This window comes from Mytilus trossulus, unplaced genomic scaffold (genome assembly GCF_036588685.1).
Source record: "Mytilus trossulus isolate FHL-02 unplaced genomic scaffold, PNRI_Mtr1.1.1.hap1 h1tg000085l___fragment_1__unscaffolded, whole genome shotgun sequence".
Classification (NCBI taxonomy): domain Eukaryota; kingdom Metazoa; phylum Mollusca; class Bivalvia; order Mytilida; family Mytilidae; genus Mytilus; species Mytilus trossulus.
The window spans coordinates 5,239,744-5,258,142 of NW_026963295.1; the positions used below are offsets into that span (position 1 = coordinate 5,239,744).

General features: G+C 31.1%; 1 protein-coding gene across 1 annotated transcript; it reads left to right on the top strand.

The window, feature by feature from the left end:
- The first annotated feature begins 1,825 nt into the window (after positions 1–1,825).
- Positions 1,826–8,661, top strand: LOC134699760 (mesotocin receptor-like). The gene is made up of 7 exons (XM_063561182.1): positions 1,826–1,938; positions 3,089–3,205; positions 3,848–3,977; positions 4,713–5,041; positions 6,437–6,572; positions 7,337–7,423; positions 7,971–8,661. The coding sequence occupies exons 2-7, from the start codon at positions 3,119–3,121 to the stop codon at positions 8,195–8,197; spliced, it is 996 nt and encodes a 331-aa protein (XP_063417252.1). The 5' UTR covers positions 1,826–1,938; positions 3,089–3,118; the 3' UTR covers positions 8,198–8,661.
- The last annotated feature ends 9,738 nt before the right edge of the window (positions 8,662–18,399 follow it).

Below are 18,399 nucleotides of genomic sequence, written 5' to 3' on the forward strand. Positions count from 1 at the left end.
GATCATAACATGTCATTTTGCATATCGCATATATTATCAGCCCTCGGTCATTATAAGCTCGAGCCATGCGGCTCTTCGGCTCATATTGAACCTAGGGCTGATAATACATGCGATATGAAAAATGCCATGTGATAATCTGATATTATTCTCTGTATATTTATTCAAATATTGACTTTCAAATATATATGTGGCATTACTTAAAAAATATGAGTTACTGATATTACGGGTTATATTATGCTCCAAGATAATCACGAGGCTATAACGACGGGAATTAGAATACTGTGATTTTCAAAAAAAAATAGAAGAGATTCTTATTTATTGACTCTGATGGGAACAGGTAAATAATGAATTTCAATTTTCAACGAATTACAAATTTTCAAAAATCAATCAAAATCAAATGAAATATCAACAACATCCCAGTGTGCTTCAATCAAAGAAATTTGTCACTCACTTAGGATATTACATTCAAAGTATTTGTTTTTCAATATGTTATATACCTTTGCAAACAATATTTTGCTTAGCGATATGGGTAGCAAGAAATGCTGACCAAGATACAATCCTGATATCATCGCAAATTTGTGGTTTTGCATCCAAAGTACTGTGGATTCAATTATTTGTTTGTGTACCAAATTTCGTGGATTGCAACGAAATTGCCTCTTCGTAGATATTGGGTTTAACCCACGAAATCTACGAAAAATTTAAATCCAACAGACAACAGTATACAAATATGCTTAATTGGCAAAATAGTATCATAATGACAATATCAATGTGGTTTTACTTCGAAAAAGCAAAAGTTTCACAAAACTCACCTCTTATATGTTCCTACTGGTTCCAGTTTCAATGCATAAAGACAAACAACGTGATTTCTAACAATAAACATACAGTTATATGACGATCAAACTGAATCCTAAAATAAAATCAAAGTTAAATTGGGGAGGAATTAGCGACATTTAGTATTAGTTTTTAAATTAGAAGTTCGAATCATAAGACTTTTCTAAAAGAACGCAGAACCCGATGATTTGTACTTTGGAAAACATAAAAGTACAGGTGATCTTTACATATCAGGATATAATTTGTCAACAAAACTTCAGAATAAAAGTCTCAGTTAAACATGTGTAAACTGTTTAAGTAGTTTAAACAGAAAAGTGAAGAATCAATATTCACTGAAATGAAATATCAAATTGACAATGACAATTGGGAATGTGACAAAGAGACAACAGCACGACAAAATAGCAGTCAACACCCGAATACTACCGATGCATTAATTTTGTTTCACCTCTATCAGAAACATCTTTGTCCGAAATTGTAAAAGCCACTGATGTCTAAATAGTAATTGCAGACAGCTCAAGCTAGGCTGAGACGCATATAATTATGCATTAAATACATTATCTACAGCTGATATACGTGTCTATACACTTTACTTGTATTCACGCTATAAGTTATATGCAAACTTATTTAATGACATTGGCTATAGTATCCCATTTGATAATACATGGTATTACAAAATCATACATATTTATATTGATGTTATATTCAAACATCCTATCGTTTTTTAAACAACGCAGTCATGACCTGTTCTTCTTATTTTTTTGTCAATAATGTACATACGAGATTTCTTTATATCATACTATTTTTCGGCAAAACAATCTTATATATTAGATACATGAATAAGCAACATCAAATAATTTCTCAAATGTGTGCTGATACAAATGTATCTGTGATAATTTATCATGATGTTATCACCTGTTTTCGTTTTATAAATGATTATTTCGTATCATTTAATTGTGCAATATATCATTATTATTACGTGTTTAACATCCATGCTTTCATTTCTTGTCTTTAAGTAAATTTTAAGACATGGAGATCATTCATAATATGTCAAATGGAAATAATCCCTATAACAAGACCACAGAAAGCGTATTGACATATATAAATTTGGTAAGATTTTGTACCTTTATATTGTTATTTCAAAAAGTAATTTCATTTTTGTATCTTTACAAATTTGTATATACTTACACGTTTTCTTTGTATTTGCTTGATATTTTAAAATGCTGGAGGCATTGGGTACATTTCCCAGGGAGCTAACAATTGGCGCGACGTTAAAACGTTCGAATTACAGCAAAACGTCACTTTCGAGAGGACGTGTTGTGTGCAATTTTCCGTTATAAAAAGGAACTGTTGGAAATGTATTTTGTATAATGATGCTACAACTTGTATTTGTTACTTCAAATAAACTGCTATGCCTTAAACATTTTTGTTTGTATAACATTATAAGAAATAAAGACTGTTTCTCGTTTTGAAGCTGCGGTGAGACCAGTCTTTAAAAATCAAGTCTACAACTATTGTAACAGTATAAAAAGCAACCCAAGACGACTAACGTGTTTTCGGTGTTAACATAAGGCATGTCAATTAACATTTGAATAATCATTAAAATATGATGAAATCATAATAGTTCTACGGCGTTTGTTAAAAGCAAAGACAATGTCAATTAGTGTCAAATTTCTTTAATGTTGCTCAGATAAGGCAAAACTCAAGTTTTAATCATGGTTAATCCACATCAAATTAAAAGAAGTGAATTTCCTCTCGAAACATTTTATACCATTACTTATGTAAACAAATGAAAAGATGCAATAATAATGGAACGACACAACTATTAACGATAATACTCTTGAAATAAAATATTAATATCTTTCAAATTATTTCAAAATTACGCTTTAATAAAAATATTCAAATGTTGATGGGTACTTCTAAAAAGCAAACCGTTTAATTTTGAGTTTTCAAAGAAAAAAGCAAAACCAATACACTAGACGATTTGCGAATATTGCATTGTTTGTCTTAGTTTCTGTAGTAGGAGACTGAATAATGTACTCTTTAATGTATTATCAAAACGAAGCACCGATGTGTGGATTGCATTACTTGTCTTACTGCTACGTGTGATATATTTTACTATAGACAAACGTTGCATAGCAAAACTCTGGGGAAATTTCTTTACGGAATATATCTAAGCAAATGACAAAATCAAAAGCTCAAACACAAAAACTACAGCAGTCATATTCCTAATGATCATAACTTTTAATTTGTATTGTAGACAAACATTTAATAATACATTGTTGACGTCATGAACCTGAATTATAACATGACTGTACACAGTAATGGGAGTAACAACATTAATGGAACAGTACACAACAGAGATATTGATTATCAGGTAAGAAACATATTTTTTGACAAGCAGAAAGTTTAAATTTAAGGAGGCTCGCGGGTATTTGATTTTTAGAAGAAAAAAAATAAAGATTAATTTCGAATTACACAATCATGTTATTTATTCCGTAAAGGAGGCTCGCGGGTCTAAATCATTTTTTTTTATATAATATAGGATTTCTCTATATTTTTTCTATAAATGAACTTTATCATATACTTAATATAAACATGAAATAAAAAGATTGATACCGTTCATTTACGCTAACAACCTGTCTTCAAAAGAAGCATATATTTTGTTAAAGTCCTTTTCTTTTGTCTTAAACTAAAAGGAGAATAGCGGTTATATCGAAATAAAAATAAAATCACATGAGTGATATCTCCATTAATTTATCTACGTTCGATAGTTTAGTATATACATTTTAGTAACTAACCAGATGTCCATGACAAGTTTAAACTTTTACAGTAGCTGATATGATGGTGTTATTGGTAACATTGAAGCAAAACAAGATTAAGAGTATATTTTAAAAATCAAGTTTGATAGGATTTGTGTAAATATTGGTCATAACTATCTTCAATTATAGCTAATTTTATGTTGCAATTCGTATGTCGGAGTGTTGAGATTATAACAACATATATAATATTTCCATAGGTTCTCAAATGGATATCTCTGATTATTCTCGTGGGAATAATAGGCTTGAACATATTTGTTTTGGCGTTACTACTTTCAAGAAATAACAAATCTAGAATGAAGTTCTTTGTTGCCAACTTAGCATTTGCAGGTGAGGATTGTATCAAAAGAGTCATGCATCAAATACAAAAATAATAAATAAATATGTGTATTCATTGCTTATTTTTTACATTTCTTTAGAAACCAAAATAGTAATGTTATGTATACAAAGTTTCGTAATTCAACTGATTAAGACCAACTTTCGAGATGGACATTTTGAATGATTGTAAACCTTTTCATAAATGGTAAACCCGCATCGTTACAATTTTGACTCACTCTTCCTCCTTTAAAAGCTAGTACATAGATATCAGATTGGTTTTGAGTTCTTTGATTGTCTCTTTAAAACATTTAAAGAAAATGTCAAATAAAGGCAACAGTAGTATACCGTTGCTCAAAACTCATAAATCCATGGACAAAAAACACAATCGGGGTAACAAACTAAAACCAAGGCAAATGCATTAAATATAAGAGGAGAACAACGCCACAACACTGAAATGTAACACACACACAAACAGATCAAGCATCAGACAAAATCCAACGAGAAAAACAAAGCCTGTCTAAATCTTAGGTACAAGTTTAAAGCACGTACATGTATGTTAGAGATGTACTCGACTCTTATTGAAATTGACACACGGATGTTATGTTTTGTTTATTGACGCATGAATTTGAGTGAACTCTAATTGGGAATTAATTTTACACACCAACTAAAATGACAACTATATTATAGCAAATAATGTTAAGTATGGCGACAATTTGTTTCATTCAATGCTGTATGTTTTAATTGCAGATTTGTGTGTAGGTACATTTTTTGTACTACCAGAAACTCTGTTTAATTGGTTTGAAGTGCAATGGAATGCATACGCGTGTTATATTCTTTACGTGTATTTCTCAATGGTTCCGTTTTATGTGTCAACATATGCAATTGTTGTGTTATCTATTGACCGTGCATACGTTATTGCGAAACCATTGGCTGCTGCTTCTAAGGGAAACACTTACCGATATGGACTTGCATTGTCAGCATGGTGTTTAGGCTGTCTTCTGGCAATTCCTTATGGTGTCTTTGGTGTGTACACTAAAGATAATAATAAATGTGAACAAATATTTCCAAACAAACTGGTAAGTTGACCTTCTAAGCATGGCTCAAATAATATAATATTGAAACACAATTGTTACAACTTAAGTACACGCAACACAGTACAAATAGAAACTAATCAATCATAAGACAACTATTTGAAACAGTTACAGTATAAGAGAACCTGAGATCACCCCTAGTTTTTGGTTTTAGTTTTAGTTTTTTAGTTTTTAGTTTTCTATGTTATGTCATATGTACTATTGTTTTTTTGTTCGTCTTTTTCTTTTTTAGCCAAGGTGTTTTTTGTTTTAGATTTATGAGTTTGACTGTCCCCTTAGTATCTTGCATTGTTTGTATATAGTTTAGTTTACACATATTTGATTTTTTTCGTAAATGTGCAAAAGGGATGAGACACAGGTTAATGAAACTTATATAGTCTTCGTGTTGTTTGTATTTTAATAGTTGTCCCGAAACAAATTCAATTGAATAGTATTAAATTAAATGGCAAAATCAAAAGACAAAACACATCAAACAAATGGAAAACAACTGACATATTCATGACTATCTAAATGCATTTTCAAATGTTGAAAACGGTGGATTGTACCTGGTTTGATAGCCCTTAATCTCTCACTTGTATGACATTGTCATTTTATAGAAGCTTATTCTTATTCTAGTCCACATGATGGTTAATTATATTCAGTGTTCGAAGATTAATCTAAAACAATCTTCTGCAGTACAACATTTATACTATTAAGCTCTGGCGATAAATCTTTATATAATGTTGAAAATGAAAGAACTGTTAAGAAAGTATATGAGTTTATAGACGGGGAATATATCTCCCAATTGTTACGATATTCCTGTGCTTGCATTTCCTATCATGATGTTCTTGACAAGAAAGCTATTAAACCAAGAGTTTCAAATGATGAAGTTGAAATCATCCCTTCGTAAATTTTTCGGACGCCATCACGAGTTGCTTGACCGTTATGGAATAACCGTTTCACAAATGATATCGGACATATTCCCTACGTCGTAACGACAATCCCCTTCCCTTTCATGAATGTGACCTACCGAATTAGACTATTTAAAGGATTTGATATCACATAAGCAACACGACGGATGTCACATGTGGAGCAGAACCTGATTATCTTTCCGGATCACCTGGGATGATCCTTAGTTTAAGCTGGGGTTCGTGTTGTTTATTCTTTAGTTTTCTGTGTTGTGTCATGTGTTCTATTGTTTGTCTGTTTGTCTTTTTCATTTTTTGCCATGGCGTTGACAGTTTGTTTTAAATTTATGAGTTTGACAGTCCCCTTAGTATCTTTTGTCCCTCTTTTATATAATTCAGATCAATTTATCATGTTAACACTGGTATACTACTAATGTCTGTATGATTCATTGTCATTTAAAATGTTTTCAATTATTCAATTTTTTTTGGGAAGGTGATATTATATGCGGATCTTTCCAGTATTATCATAATCCCAGTTTCAGTTATCACAGTGTGTTACATCATAATAATCATTACGATACGACGTCGAGAAAAGAATGGATTTATGCAACAAAAAGACAAGGATTCACGTAAGTGCTTTAGCAATTATACTTAGTGGTTTTTCGGCTTCTCTAAATTTGTATAATACACAAGCAAACAATCACCAAAAAAATGAATTCCGAGATAAAATATAATAGGAAAGTCTCTTATAAGTTGTAACACACACCAAACGAATAGATAACAACTGCCATATTCCTCAAAAGTTACACGAATACGTGTGTGTAGAAAGTGAGGGATTACACCTGGTTTTAAAACTAGCTGAAGCTCTCTCTTGTATGACAGTCGCATAAAATGTTTGAAATCATTTTTTAATCTGATCTGACTTGCCATTTTGTATGTGTGATTTTCAAATCTTAAGAAACGAATGTAAAACTTAGTGATGAAGTTTTTATATTATTATATATTTCTAGTTTTTTGACAATACATAGTTCATTTTTAAGCTTTCCAAAGTTTGATAGGTGTATTTACTATCATAACAGTCTTTTAACAAGTGCGTGCAACATTGGTAATATAAATAAAATATTTTGTGTAATAACGAGTTCAAACACTAGTATGAACTCCTTATTACAGCAATGCAACTATACATAGTTAAAGGAACACTTGTAAAATATATGTTCACCGATTTGACTCAAATTTTCATACATGTATTTGATTTATTACAATGCAAAACATGTATTTAAACTATTTATTTAATTATAGCCTTAAATAGATAGATGCAGATTTCAACAATCAATGTTCCCTCAGTTTAAAAAGTAGTTAAACTCAAATTTTTAAATGTAAATAAATGTTTTAGATAAAGCCTGTCGTACCGATGCTAGAGATACAAGCATATCAAAGGCAAAGATTAGGAGCATTCAACTATTGTTCGTTGTGGTGTTTGGTAAGAATTGTTCGATTCGAAATGGTCGCTAATATATTATTTAGATCCTAAACTGCAATCTTGTTTTTGAGACGGTAGACAGGTTTTTTGTCTTGTTAAAAGTTTGAAAGTTTTAATGATTATCTGTTGATGTTTTATGTGTTCAAGAACATGAAGAGGATTAAGTAAGTACGTGAGTAATTATTGTGCATACATAATAGTAGATGGACATTGGCTCCATCCTGTAAATACCAACCGAATCACAAAAAATATTGAGAATGTAAAAACTTTACCATAGTATACCATGATCATTTACAACATTGAGGAATTAGATTTTGATAGACAATAGCATTGTTTATTTAAAACATACAAATTAGTTGTTGTTAATGTTACAACATTTAATTTAGAAGCAATTGTATGTAAACACTCTAAAATGGTATCAAATATGTTAGTCAATCAATTGTTGACGCTCGTGTGTGTTATCATGACTTTATAAACCTATATACCTTTAGTCATGTAATCGAAATAATAACATTTCCTTTTTACATGTCTTCTTTTTCTCTTTCAGCATACATTACTTGTTGGGCTCCGGTTACTGTTGCCGGTATTTTGTTACATCATGAAATTGCAGAAAAAGGACTTTGGAATCAGGTACTCTTCCTGCTTGCACCATTAAACAGTCTTGCCAACCCATTAGTGTTTCTCATTTTCAATAAGAAAATGTTTCTTTCGAAAACGAAAAAAAACAAAGACAAAAGTAATGAATGGAATGGCCTTAGAATGATTAACCAATAACAGCAGAAATGAAGCTAGTGTTTTGTTATGTCCAGTAAACGACAAACATGGATCCTGGTTGTTTCCGGTAGCAACGTTAGTGCATTTATCTCATTACAGTCAAAGTTTTGTTTAGATTAGTTTGTGAAAAGTAAGACAGACACGTGTTTTAAATAAGAAAACAAGGTGCATTCCAGAGACGAAATACAAATGTATTTGTGATTAAAATGTACATTACTTGTGTTACAAACGGTTCAAACTATATGTATTGATTAAGTGATCTCGAGAATGTAATCTTTTCCCACTTTGATGAAATTGAGAATGGCAATGGGGAAAGTGTCAAAGACACAACGACCCGGTCAACGAGCAGACAGCAGCCATCAATTGACATACAAGGTGACACGTAGTGTCAACAAGTAAATGGATACTTGCGACAGTCAAAACATATCGATTGAAATTCACACAGCTTCAGATAACAAAACATATATCATGTATATCTCATTTATATTATAAAAATCTAAATAAATAAATCATTGCATTATTATCAATATAGCATTGATACTATAAAACGGAAGACGTGGTATGATAGCCAATGAGACAACTATCCACAAAAAGAACAAAATGCCACAGACAGTGAGAACTAAAGGTAACCGTCACCGTACAACCTTCAACGCTGTTGATCAAACCTAAATACCGCGAACTAATGTATTAAAGGATACCGCTATTTGAAACTCACAAATTGATCGAAAATAAAACATCTGGGTTAGAAACTAAAACTGAGAAAAACGTATTGAATATAAGAGGAGAACACAATACAGACATTTCACTATTTTGACTTATGAAACGATTACCTTTAAAGTATAATACAATTTGTTAGAATGTAGTAGCCAAGATTGTGTTACCATGCATAACTGACTAACAAAAAGAAATTAATCACAAGTGGTACTACAATCCGGGGGATACCTATGTTTTATTATCATACATTTTCAGGTTGTCTCCTCTTCTTTTTATGACGTTTATACACAAAATTATTCTGAAGTTGGATGTGCACAAATAAGTAGTTCTGTTTTTGAAAACCAATTTTTAATTATTGTTCTTAGGTTTGAACTAGTTTACAGTAATTACAAATACTCGCAACTAACTACTTTTGTTGTGTTATTTGTAAAAATAAATCCGTATCTCAACCATAAATGGATGGGAAACAACAGAAATACTAGAGTAAAAAAAAAAGAAAAAAAACACGTCAACATTAGAGTAGGTCCCGGAGCACCTGAGCTCACCACTAGTTTTTGGTGGGGTTCGTGTTGTTTATTCTTTAGTTTTCTATGTTGTGTCATGTGTACATGAGTAATTGTTTGTCTCTGTTCTTTTCGTTTTTAGCCATGACGTTGTCATTTTTTATCGATTTATGGGATTGACTGTTTCCCTTTATTTATACACGGGCATTTTAGATAACAACTGAAACCAAAACTGCCAACAGATAAGGTAATATACATTTGAAGAGAAAAATGCATTTACAAGTATATGATACCACTTTATGACTGTTATACATGCAAGAAGTTTCAAGAAAAAATTGATAATCGACCAATATGGTATGCTGTGACATAACATTAAACAACAAAAAGAGGACACATAGAAAAGGTGGTGTAATCATATTGTTTGATGTTTACAATACAATGTAGTGTATTCCTAATCTATAAATTTCTCCCATCTAAACTGTAATAACACATTAATACTGAAAAAAATAATTATAACTTGTATCTTCTTTAATAATTATTATCCATTCAAAGTAATATAAAATACATGGTCTCGAGATAATTTCATCTACAGTTCTTCTTGTAATCTATAACAACTGTATTCCTATCATTTTATGACTTATTCCTACTCTTGTGAAATGTATTATCGGTCATAAAGATGATTGCATTGGTCGTAAAACATAGCAGTACTGTTAAACGATCCTTAGTGACTCTTTTCATTAACAACTATCTTAACGTTTGTACATAACAAAACAGTTCAATCATCGGTGGAATATTTATAAGGTACTGCCATAATTGTTTTCAACATTCAACAATAATTTAATGTTGGATGTAACTTGTCTCCTGATTTGCTGACTTGCTAATTTAGTCATGTGACCGTGATGTCATTAACGTTTTTTCATTGTTTTCTACGGTTTAAATGAAATTTAGAATAAAATTATAAGAAATGACTGAATTTTTTTTTCTGTCTATTCAAAATAACATAAAAAATGTGGTGCACACTGTTAAATAACCCGTATTGATTGACAAAATGACGATCAGTTCTGTAAGTAGATATCTAAGAAGATTTGATATAGGTGCCACTGAGACAACTTTCCAAACTTAAATCATACAAGTCAATCAATACGGAATTGGGTATAGCACAATTCAAAAGTTCAGGTCAGGGAGATAAGCATCTACTATTGACCTAAAATGAATAAAAAAAAAACAGTCTTTTTTCCGTCGTTATTCAATTGAAAATTTGGTTAATTTGAAATGCGAAATACGATTAGTTGACAACCTGTTTTATTTTCCGTTATTTTTTTGAAGTGTTTTTATGTTATTTATAAAGACTAATGTGCTTTTAATAAGTGTATTCGTTGATTATTCGTTGTCCCTGGTTTTTTGTCGGTATAGTATAATGTAGTGCGTTCCTTAGAAATCATTCTTGAAATCAAACAAATTCATATCATACAAACATTGAAATTCTATTGCCATCGCCTTTAATATGTTTTATGCTTTCTCTCAATCAAAAAGGATATAAAATCCATTTTCGAGATAAGTTCATATAATTATTGTGTCTAAAAATACAACCCGTCGAACCTTTGAGACTCTTGAGCGTTTGAACTCAGGACATCAAATCAGAATGGAATATCTATTAGGTACTTTCATATTTATTTTTTTGAAATTCCAAAAAGCGTTTAAACATGTAAGACAATTACCAAAGAATGCATAGACACTGCACTAGTAGTTATGTGTTTTTTCTACCATTTTTGTAGTATCATGATTATGTTCGTAATGGTATGACATAAAAATACTTCATTGTATGTAATATTTGTTAACGATTGTTACTAAACGAGTGAACAATTGTTTGTGTCTCTTTCTCCTATTATCTTTTGACGAACAGTGTTTGCCGTTTTACGTGTTTTTTTTCACACAGCATATAGTCTTTAGTTGTTTGCTGATATCTTGACATTGTATGCCCACTTATGTGATTCTCGAACAGTTATTCCAAACGATAAATATCCATGATCTAATCCTCAAGATATGTGTTATATACACCACTGTCAATTATAAATTATAATCAATTATAAATCATGCACGTCTTAGCAAGTAAGAAAAACTCTATTTAATGGTCCCAAGAACAAAACACACTATCAAACAATGATTGATAAAACCAATATCTCACATGTTGATACATATATGAAGAGACGGAAATTACGATGTATCTTTTAACATGACAATATAAACATCGTTTCTGGAAACACATGGAATATTCTGATAATCAAATATTATCAATAGAATAGCATATCCAATTTAAACTGATATTTAACTAGTTTGTTTCTGTTTTCATTCATTAGCAATATTTTGATTTCGTTATTTTAAATTTTACTGACGTTATCTTAAATCATACTAAACAGATAATAGAACGCCGGTATTATTGTTAACCTTGATATGATTTAAGAAAAAATAGGTATGAAGATAACCGCTTACCAACCACAAACGTGTTAATCATACCACATCATTTAATTATTACCGTAATACAACTAGACATAATTTTAGAGGGTTAAAGTAAGCAACGTATGAAATATATATAGACGATATGAGTGCCAATGACACATATCTCCATCCAAGTCACAATGTGTAAAAGTAAACCCGTTATAGGGTCAAAGTACGACCATATGTAAGCACAAATAATCCATTGTGTGATGCACATCGTTACAAATGTTCTGCTAATGACGTATTGTCTTTTTGTACACTTATTCGCCGACAGCATATTTGAGTCAACTATACAGCTATTTGTTAAGTTTTCGTAGTTAATCCAATTTACGTAAACAGAGTAGGTATATGTGAGGACATTGATTAAAGTATTGCCATCATAATATAATAAGGATTCTTTTATTATTGTGGGTATCAATTTTCCAGGATTAAGGAAAACCAGAATTGTTCGTGTTGTTATGGATATTTGAATTCAGCATACAAAACTCATGTTATTCGTTGAACATTTGGATTCGTGGTTCAACTGTACCAACAATAACCACGAAAATTATTATCCAACGAATAATAATGAATCCACAGTAATAATCGTTTTTATCATATCGTTTAGGTCAATGTCCCTTAATGCATGTTTTCATTGCATATGTCAAATCGTCATCTTAATATCAACATGTTGAATATCAATTTTGTTTGAATTACATTCATCCATCTATATAGCATTACTCTGTACACTGTCGAAAGTATACTCTTAACACTATTAGTTTTTATCATGTAAACGATTTCTATAATTTATCACACAAAGAGTTAATCAGCGATGCATGCGATTGCTTGAGACATATCCAATTAGTGGATGTGTTTATATGTTTAGATATTAATAAGTATTTTTAACTTGCGTTATTTACGTTACTGATTTAAATAACCGTTCACTCTTTGGAAACCACCAGGAGCCACTTATTATTTATTGATTTGAAGGGATTATCTAGTGAACTAGGTAACTATGTCATGGTCCATGGTCTATGATACACGAAAAGGGTGAGAAATTCAATAAAGATGTATCACTTTGTTGATGTAATTACGTCGGAATAAATTTGTGATGCGGTTAAACCACAGTCGTAAATGCATCATCTTTTTGTCAAACTAACTAATCTCTATGTATCTTCTAATGTGCTATTTCCACTGATGATACGTATAGATGGTAAACATCCAATGATTGTGATATTTGAACCTATCATTGACATTAACAGATTTTTATACAATAAATATGATAATAGTTATCACAACAAATCAATATTTTCAGCGTCCTAATAGAGGAAACGGCAATGTAACTTGTATAAGCTCTTCATTAATAGAAAATGTAAAGTGTTCTACCATAGGGGTGTAACTATCTGACTTACATGTAACATATTGTCTATTGAAATTGAATGTTCATCATAATTAAGGGCTCATCATGGGTAAGTAAATGAAGAAAAGAATACATATATGGGTCTTTTTTTAGATTGATATATGATATATGATAGGGTATAAATTGTTGATAAAGAAAATGGGGGTACTTGTCTCAGCTGCTAACTCCTACCAACAGAGGATTGGACTACCAGGATTTCCATGAATCGAATCAAAATTGTGTTGGAGTTTAAATCATTCCTTTTATTTGAAAAATGTATGTATGACATAATCAGTTGGTTGACCGTTAGGAATTATGACGACAAAACCTCGTCCTCTTTCTCGCATGTGACCTATTGAATTGGAACTGTCACTTGCGCTTTTGTATTGGGTTCTATTTTCTTGGTCTACGTTGCATTCTATTAAATATGTTTGTCTTTTGTCGTGTCTTGTCATTGAATTGACAGCTTGGTTATGACAAATGAGTCTGATTATTCTTCTGGTATATTTTTTTTCTATCTGTTTTTTTGTCTCAGATATGCTTTTATTTTGTTAGTTTTCCTACCGTTTCTTTTATTTCATCAAACATTTGCTTATCCCGGAACATAACTTAATTGACTAAGTTTGTTAGTTCTCCTACCGATGGGGTCAATTGGTCTCTGCGGGCACTCCGGCTTCCTCTCTGAAAATATATCTGACCGCCCCAAATTTGTACATGGGTGTTTAAAATGACGTTAAAACAAATCAATCAGCCAATAAAGTTTCAAGTCAATTTCAGCGTTTACCTAAATGTTTTTTTGGTTTTTTTTTGTGTTTTGGGAAAACAAATCAATTGTTTGTTCATCAATTGCCCCACATTTGACAAAACATCCTCTTAAAACAGTAAACAACTTTTTTTTACTTCACTAACATTTTCCTAACTTAAGTTTAACCATGCTTCAAATATCGCATTCATAGGTGTATCTTATTCAGCTATTTGTTATACTGCAACGAAATGATATTGCAGCACAATGATAATATTCTATGCGTTCAGCAAATTATTATGTAACAAGGAACCTTCTCTTTTTATATCATTTGCTTATCAATACACGCGAAAACAAACAATGTATCACCCATAAGATTCATTTTGAAACATATAACAGCTGTTGGCTTCCAGGTCAGAACAATATGATACTATCTAAATATTTATGTGTTCTTATCAAACGTGACGAAACGTTAAGCAATAACTGAGTCACTTGAGTTAAAGTGCTTGTCCTTGTCATTTGTCTTTTACAAAGCGTTGAAACAAATCTGTATCAATCTTACACTTATCAAAGTTGAAAACGCCTACAGATGAAAAATGACGAATTCAATATTTGTAATGAGTTGCCTAATTCACTTGATTCTTTCCAAAGCGTACATGTTTAACTTATAAACACACAGATAATATGAAAGTTGTCAATACAAAACGTACATGGGTTGCTAATCAACACACAGGTAACATATTAGTAGCCAATTCACAGATGTGTCGTCATTCACCTCAACGCCTTTTAAAACTGTTTCACAGATTATCACGTGCTATAGTTTGATAAGGTTTTCGAGTCATTTAAGATGGCATGTTTTGAAGCATTGTTGAGTTGCTCTTTTCAATCGGCCATAAATTCATTGTTCTAAAGCAAATTGTTTCAGGACTAGGTGAGGCCTGCGTCCGGGTGCTGTATTTATCGGTTCGTTGAAGATATAATAGTAGTTGTACGATGCGTTCTACTTATTTTATGGTCGGTTTGTTGTCTCTTCAGCAAACTCCCTGTATCCATCTTCTTTTCTAAACCATGAGTTTTCCCTGAAAATTAATATTTCTATAACTCATTAGAATTTTGAAAGAAAATGTTTTTTGTAAGTCATGAATTTGACAGTTCTCTCGAATAGACAAGTAGACGAAAACAGAATGAGCTTTTGATTTTTCGATTTGGTTAGGGACTTTCCGTGTTGAATATTTCTCGAAATTTGATTTACTTTAACTAACATGTCACTTTGAGGTATAGATAAAATTAAATATCTTACTCCGAAAAGCTATTTAACCATGCAAAAAGTAAAATCACAAAAATACTGAACTCCGAGTAAAACTCAAAACGAAAAGTCCCTAATGAAATGGCAAAATCAAATGATAAAACACAAAAAACATCTATCAACTTTAAAAAAAATTCATTGTTTCGCGTTTTTGGCGTCAGGATCATATTTATAAACAAGACTTAGAAACAGTAAATCGATGATTGTTGGTCGTGTTACTCACATTTAAGTCAACCATGAAACATATATGGAGTATAAGATTAGGAAGATAGTTAATGTTAGGTTACTACAATAATTATCTTAACAAACATTATAAAGCATTTTGATTTTCTTTGTATAATGAATAACACGTTTGAAATGTTTACAAGTCTGGTAAACATGTATCTTATTTGAGCACATTTATTATCATATGACATACTGTTTTTGTTTTTGGAATAAAATTCAAAAAGATATGCATGACACAAGTTTAAAAAGTCATTACTGAAAGTTCAAAATATATAATCATTAGTATGATGAGTTTATTTCAACAAAACGACTATTGAACATTCATAGTTAAATCTACAGTAAACGAATGTTTCAACTTACTTTAAACCAATGAATAACCACATCTCAAATTGAAGCCTTAGCCTACCATGAACTTAAACTTTATCAGGTACATGGAAAATAAACTAACAAACACACGCATTCATATTATACATGTACCTGTGAAGGGAGTGTATATATTTTTGTAGGCATTACTGGGAACAATATTCATATGGTTTATCTTTTCATTATCATCATTCTGCTCATAACTCATATTACCATCTCTGTATAATGTTTAGCGGACATCTGCTGAATAATTTGTTCTCCTTTCCAGGGCACCTGTAATTATGCCGGTTTTAGTGGTGTTCGTGTTGCGTATTATTTTGAATCGTATTGTGGCATGTGTGTTGCGTCGTCCTTTTACTTTCTTCTTTTTATCCCGTTTTGTATATTAGTTTTGACATGTTAAGGTTTGAAAGCCCCTTTTTGTATCTTCAATTTTTCTGTATCCGTATAGTTAGATTAGAAAATGCTATACCAAGGAGTGAACTGATTGTTACATGAATTCCTTGAGAATTATTTGTATTAAGCGTTCGAGGTAATGTTAAGCTTCTGTACTGGTTACAAGGAACTTGTGAGTGACACTGATAATACATTGTATAAAGGTTAATTGTAAACCATTGAATCGTGAACTTGGTATGATGGTAAACATTGTTGGTTTTTACATTATTTAGTGTTATTACTCCTCTCATCGTTATCAACTTATGTTAAATATTTGGTATTGTTACTGTTTTTGTTCATGTTATGATTTGAATGCTGTTACTCTCTCGACAAATATGATATAACGTCATTCTGGTTCATGTGAATTTATTTCGTTTAAATCCAATGAGAGTTTAAATATAACTGGACATGCCACTCAGTCATTAAAACCAACACAATGTAAATAGTAGAACAAAACAAAACAGGAAAGATCTAACATGAATGAAAATATCAAGTGTTGTCTATTTTTTATTATTATTGTATACATAAGCAAACAATTCAATCTATTAAGTGTTCTGTAAATGTGTTTTGTTGATGAATCATTTGTAGTTCAGGGTCCTCGACGTCATTCTCTGTTTTGCCTTTGTGACTTGTTGAGCTAGACTGGTGAGTCTTTTGTAGACAAAACGCGCACCCGCGTAAAATTGGTTAAGTCTAGTAAGTATGATGATTGTATGTGCTCGTACAATACTCCGTATCTTTGTAGTATACTCTGCACAGGACTTATGTTATGCATCATCAGATCATTTATATACAGAGAAATCATGTTTATTCAAAAACAAATCTAGCTACCTAATGATAATGTTTCTGTTTTTAAAGTTGTTCCACTAAATACTTTTTCAATGGTCTTGTTCATCTTAGAACGAAACATCTTCTGGTTGAAATTAGAAACACTAAAGGATTACCGAGGCTGTTATCTGGGGCAAGTAAATACAGAATCTGAAACCAAAGTCCATATTCTGATATTTCATGCTGTGTCGTAAATCTTAGACGCACATATCAACTTTTACAGTAATACGTTATTTTTTACAGTTTGGATCGAAAACATGATACTTACTTTTTTTGGATTGATATTTAGAGTAAACGATCGGTTATTCATGAATTTAGATAAAGTAGTTGTTTTTATAATCAGTTTCGAAGGTAAGTTTTTAAACTGATGATCTTGTTTTGTTTCTAGATTAATATTCATGCGTTGATTCAAGACATAGACGTAAACTGTTGTCAATAAAAAAAAATTAAAAGCTAGATGATGTAAATTGAATACATATACCTGTGTCATTGTTTTAACCACGTAAGAATCCATTTATTTCTCGACTGCGTATAGTATTTATTATGACAATGTAGCATACTGATGTGATTGTGATTGGTAGTATGCTAAAAGTGGTAAGATCTGCGTAAAGCAATAACTACAACAAATGATTAAATTTGAAGCATCATTTTTTATTATCAACTGTGTTTCGTTTTTAATTACATTATTATCAAATCGTGCTGTTGTGTTAGTTTGAGCTGTTGTTTCGATTAGCAATGTATTCTATTTAGTCTGTGTTATCTTTTTTAATGTTATTACCCCTTTCACTATGTTCTACATGTATATGTGCCACTTTTTTAACTTCTTTAAACGTACTATGACATGTATGAACAACAAATTTATTTTTTTGGTAAAAATATTTCCGTACTCCTATCAACATGATCAACAAAATTATTATAATATTTAAGAAAAAAACCTGTGTACAGTTCTGTACTTAACGCCATTTTGTTTCCATGTTAAAACTGTCGTTTTGATATGTTTTGTTTTCCCCTGTTTAACGTGTTGATTTGATATTGTACATATTGTACAATGTATTAATATCGTGCCATAGATAACGTTGATTCGTTCAGTGTATACTAACTTGTTGCGATTTCCTTCATAAAGGTAGGTCATGTTGATAGATATTTTTTACAGTGTCTTTCTATGTTGTAATGTTACACTATCGTTCCCTGTTAGCACAGATTGAGGCGTGC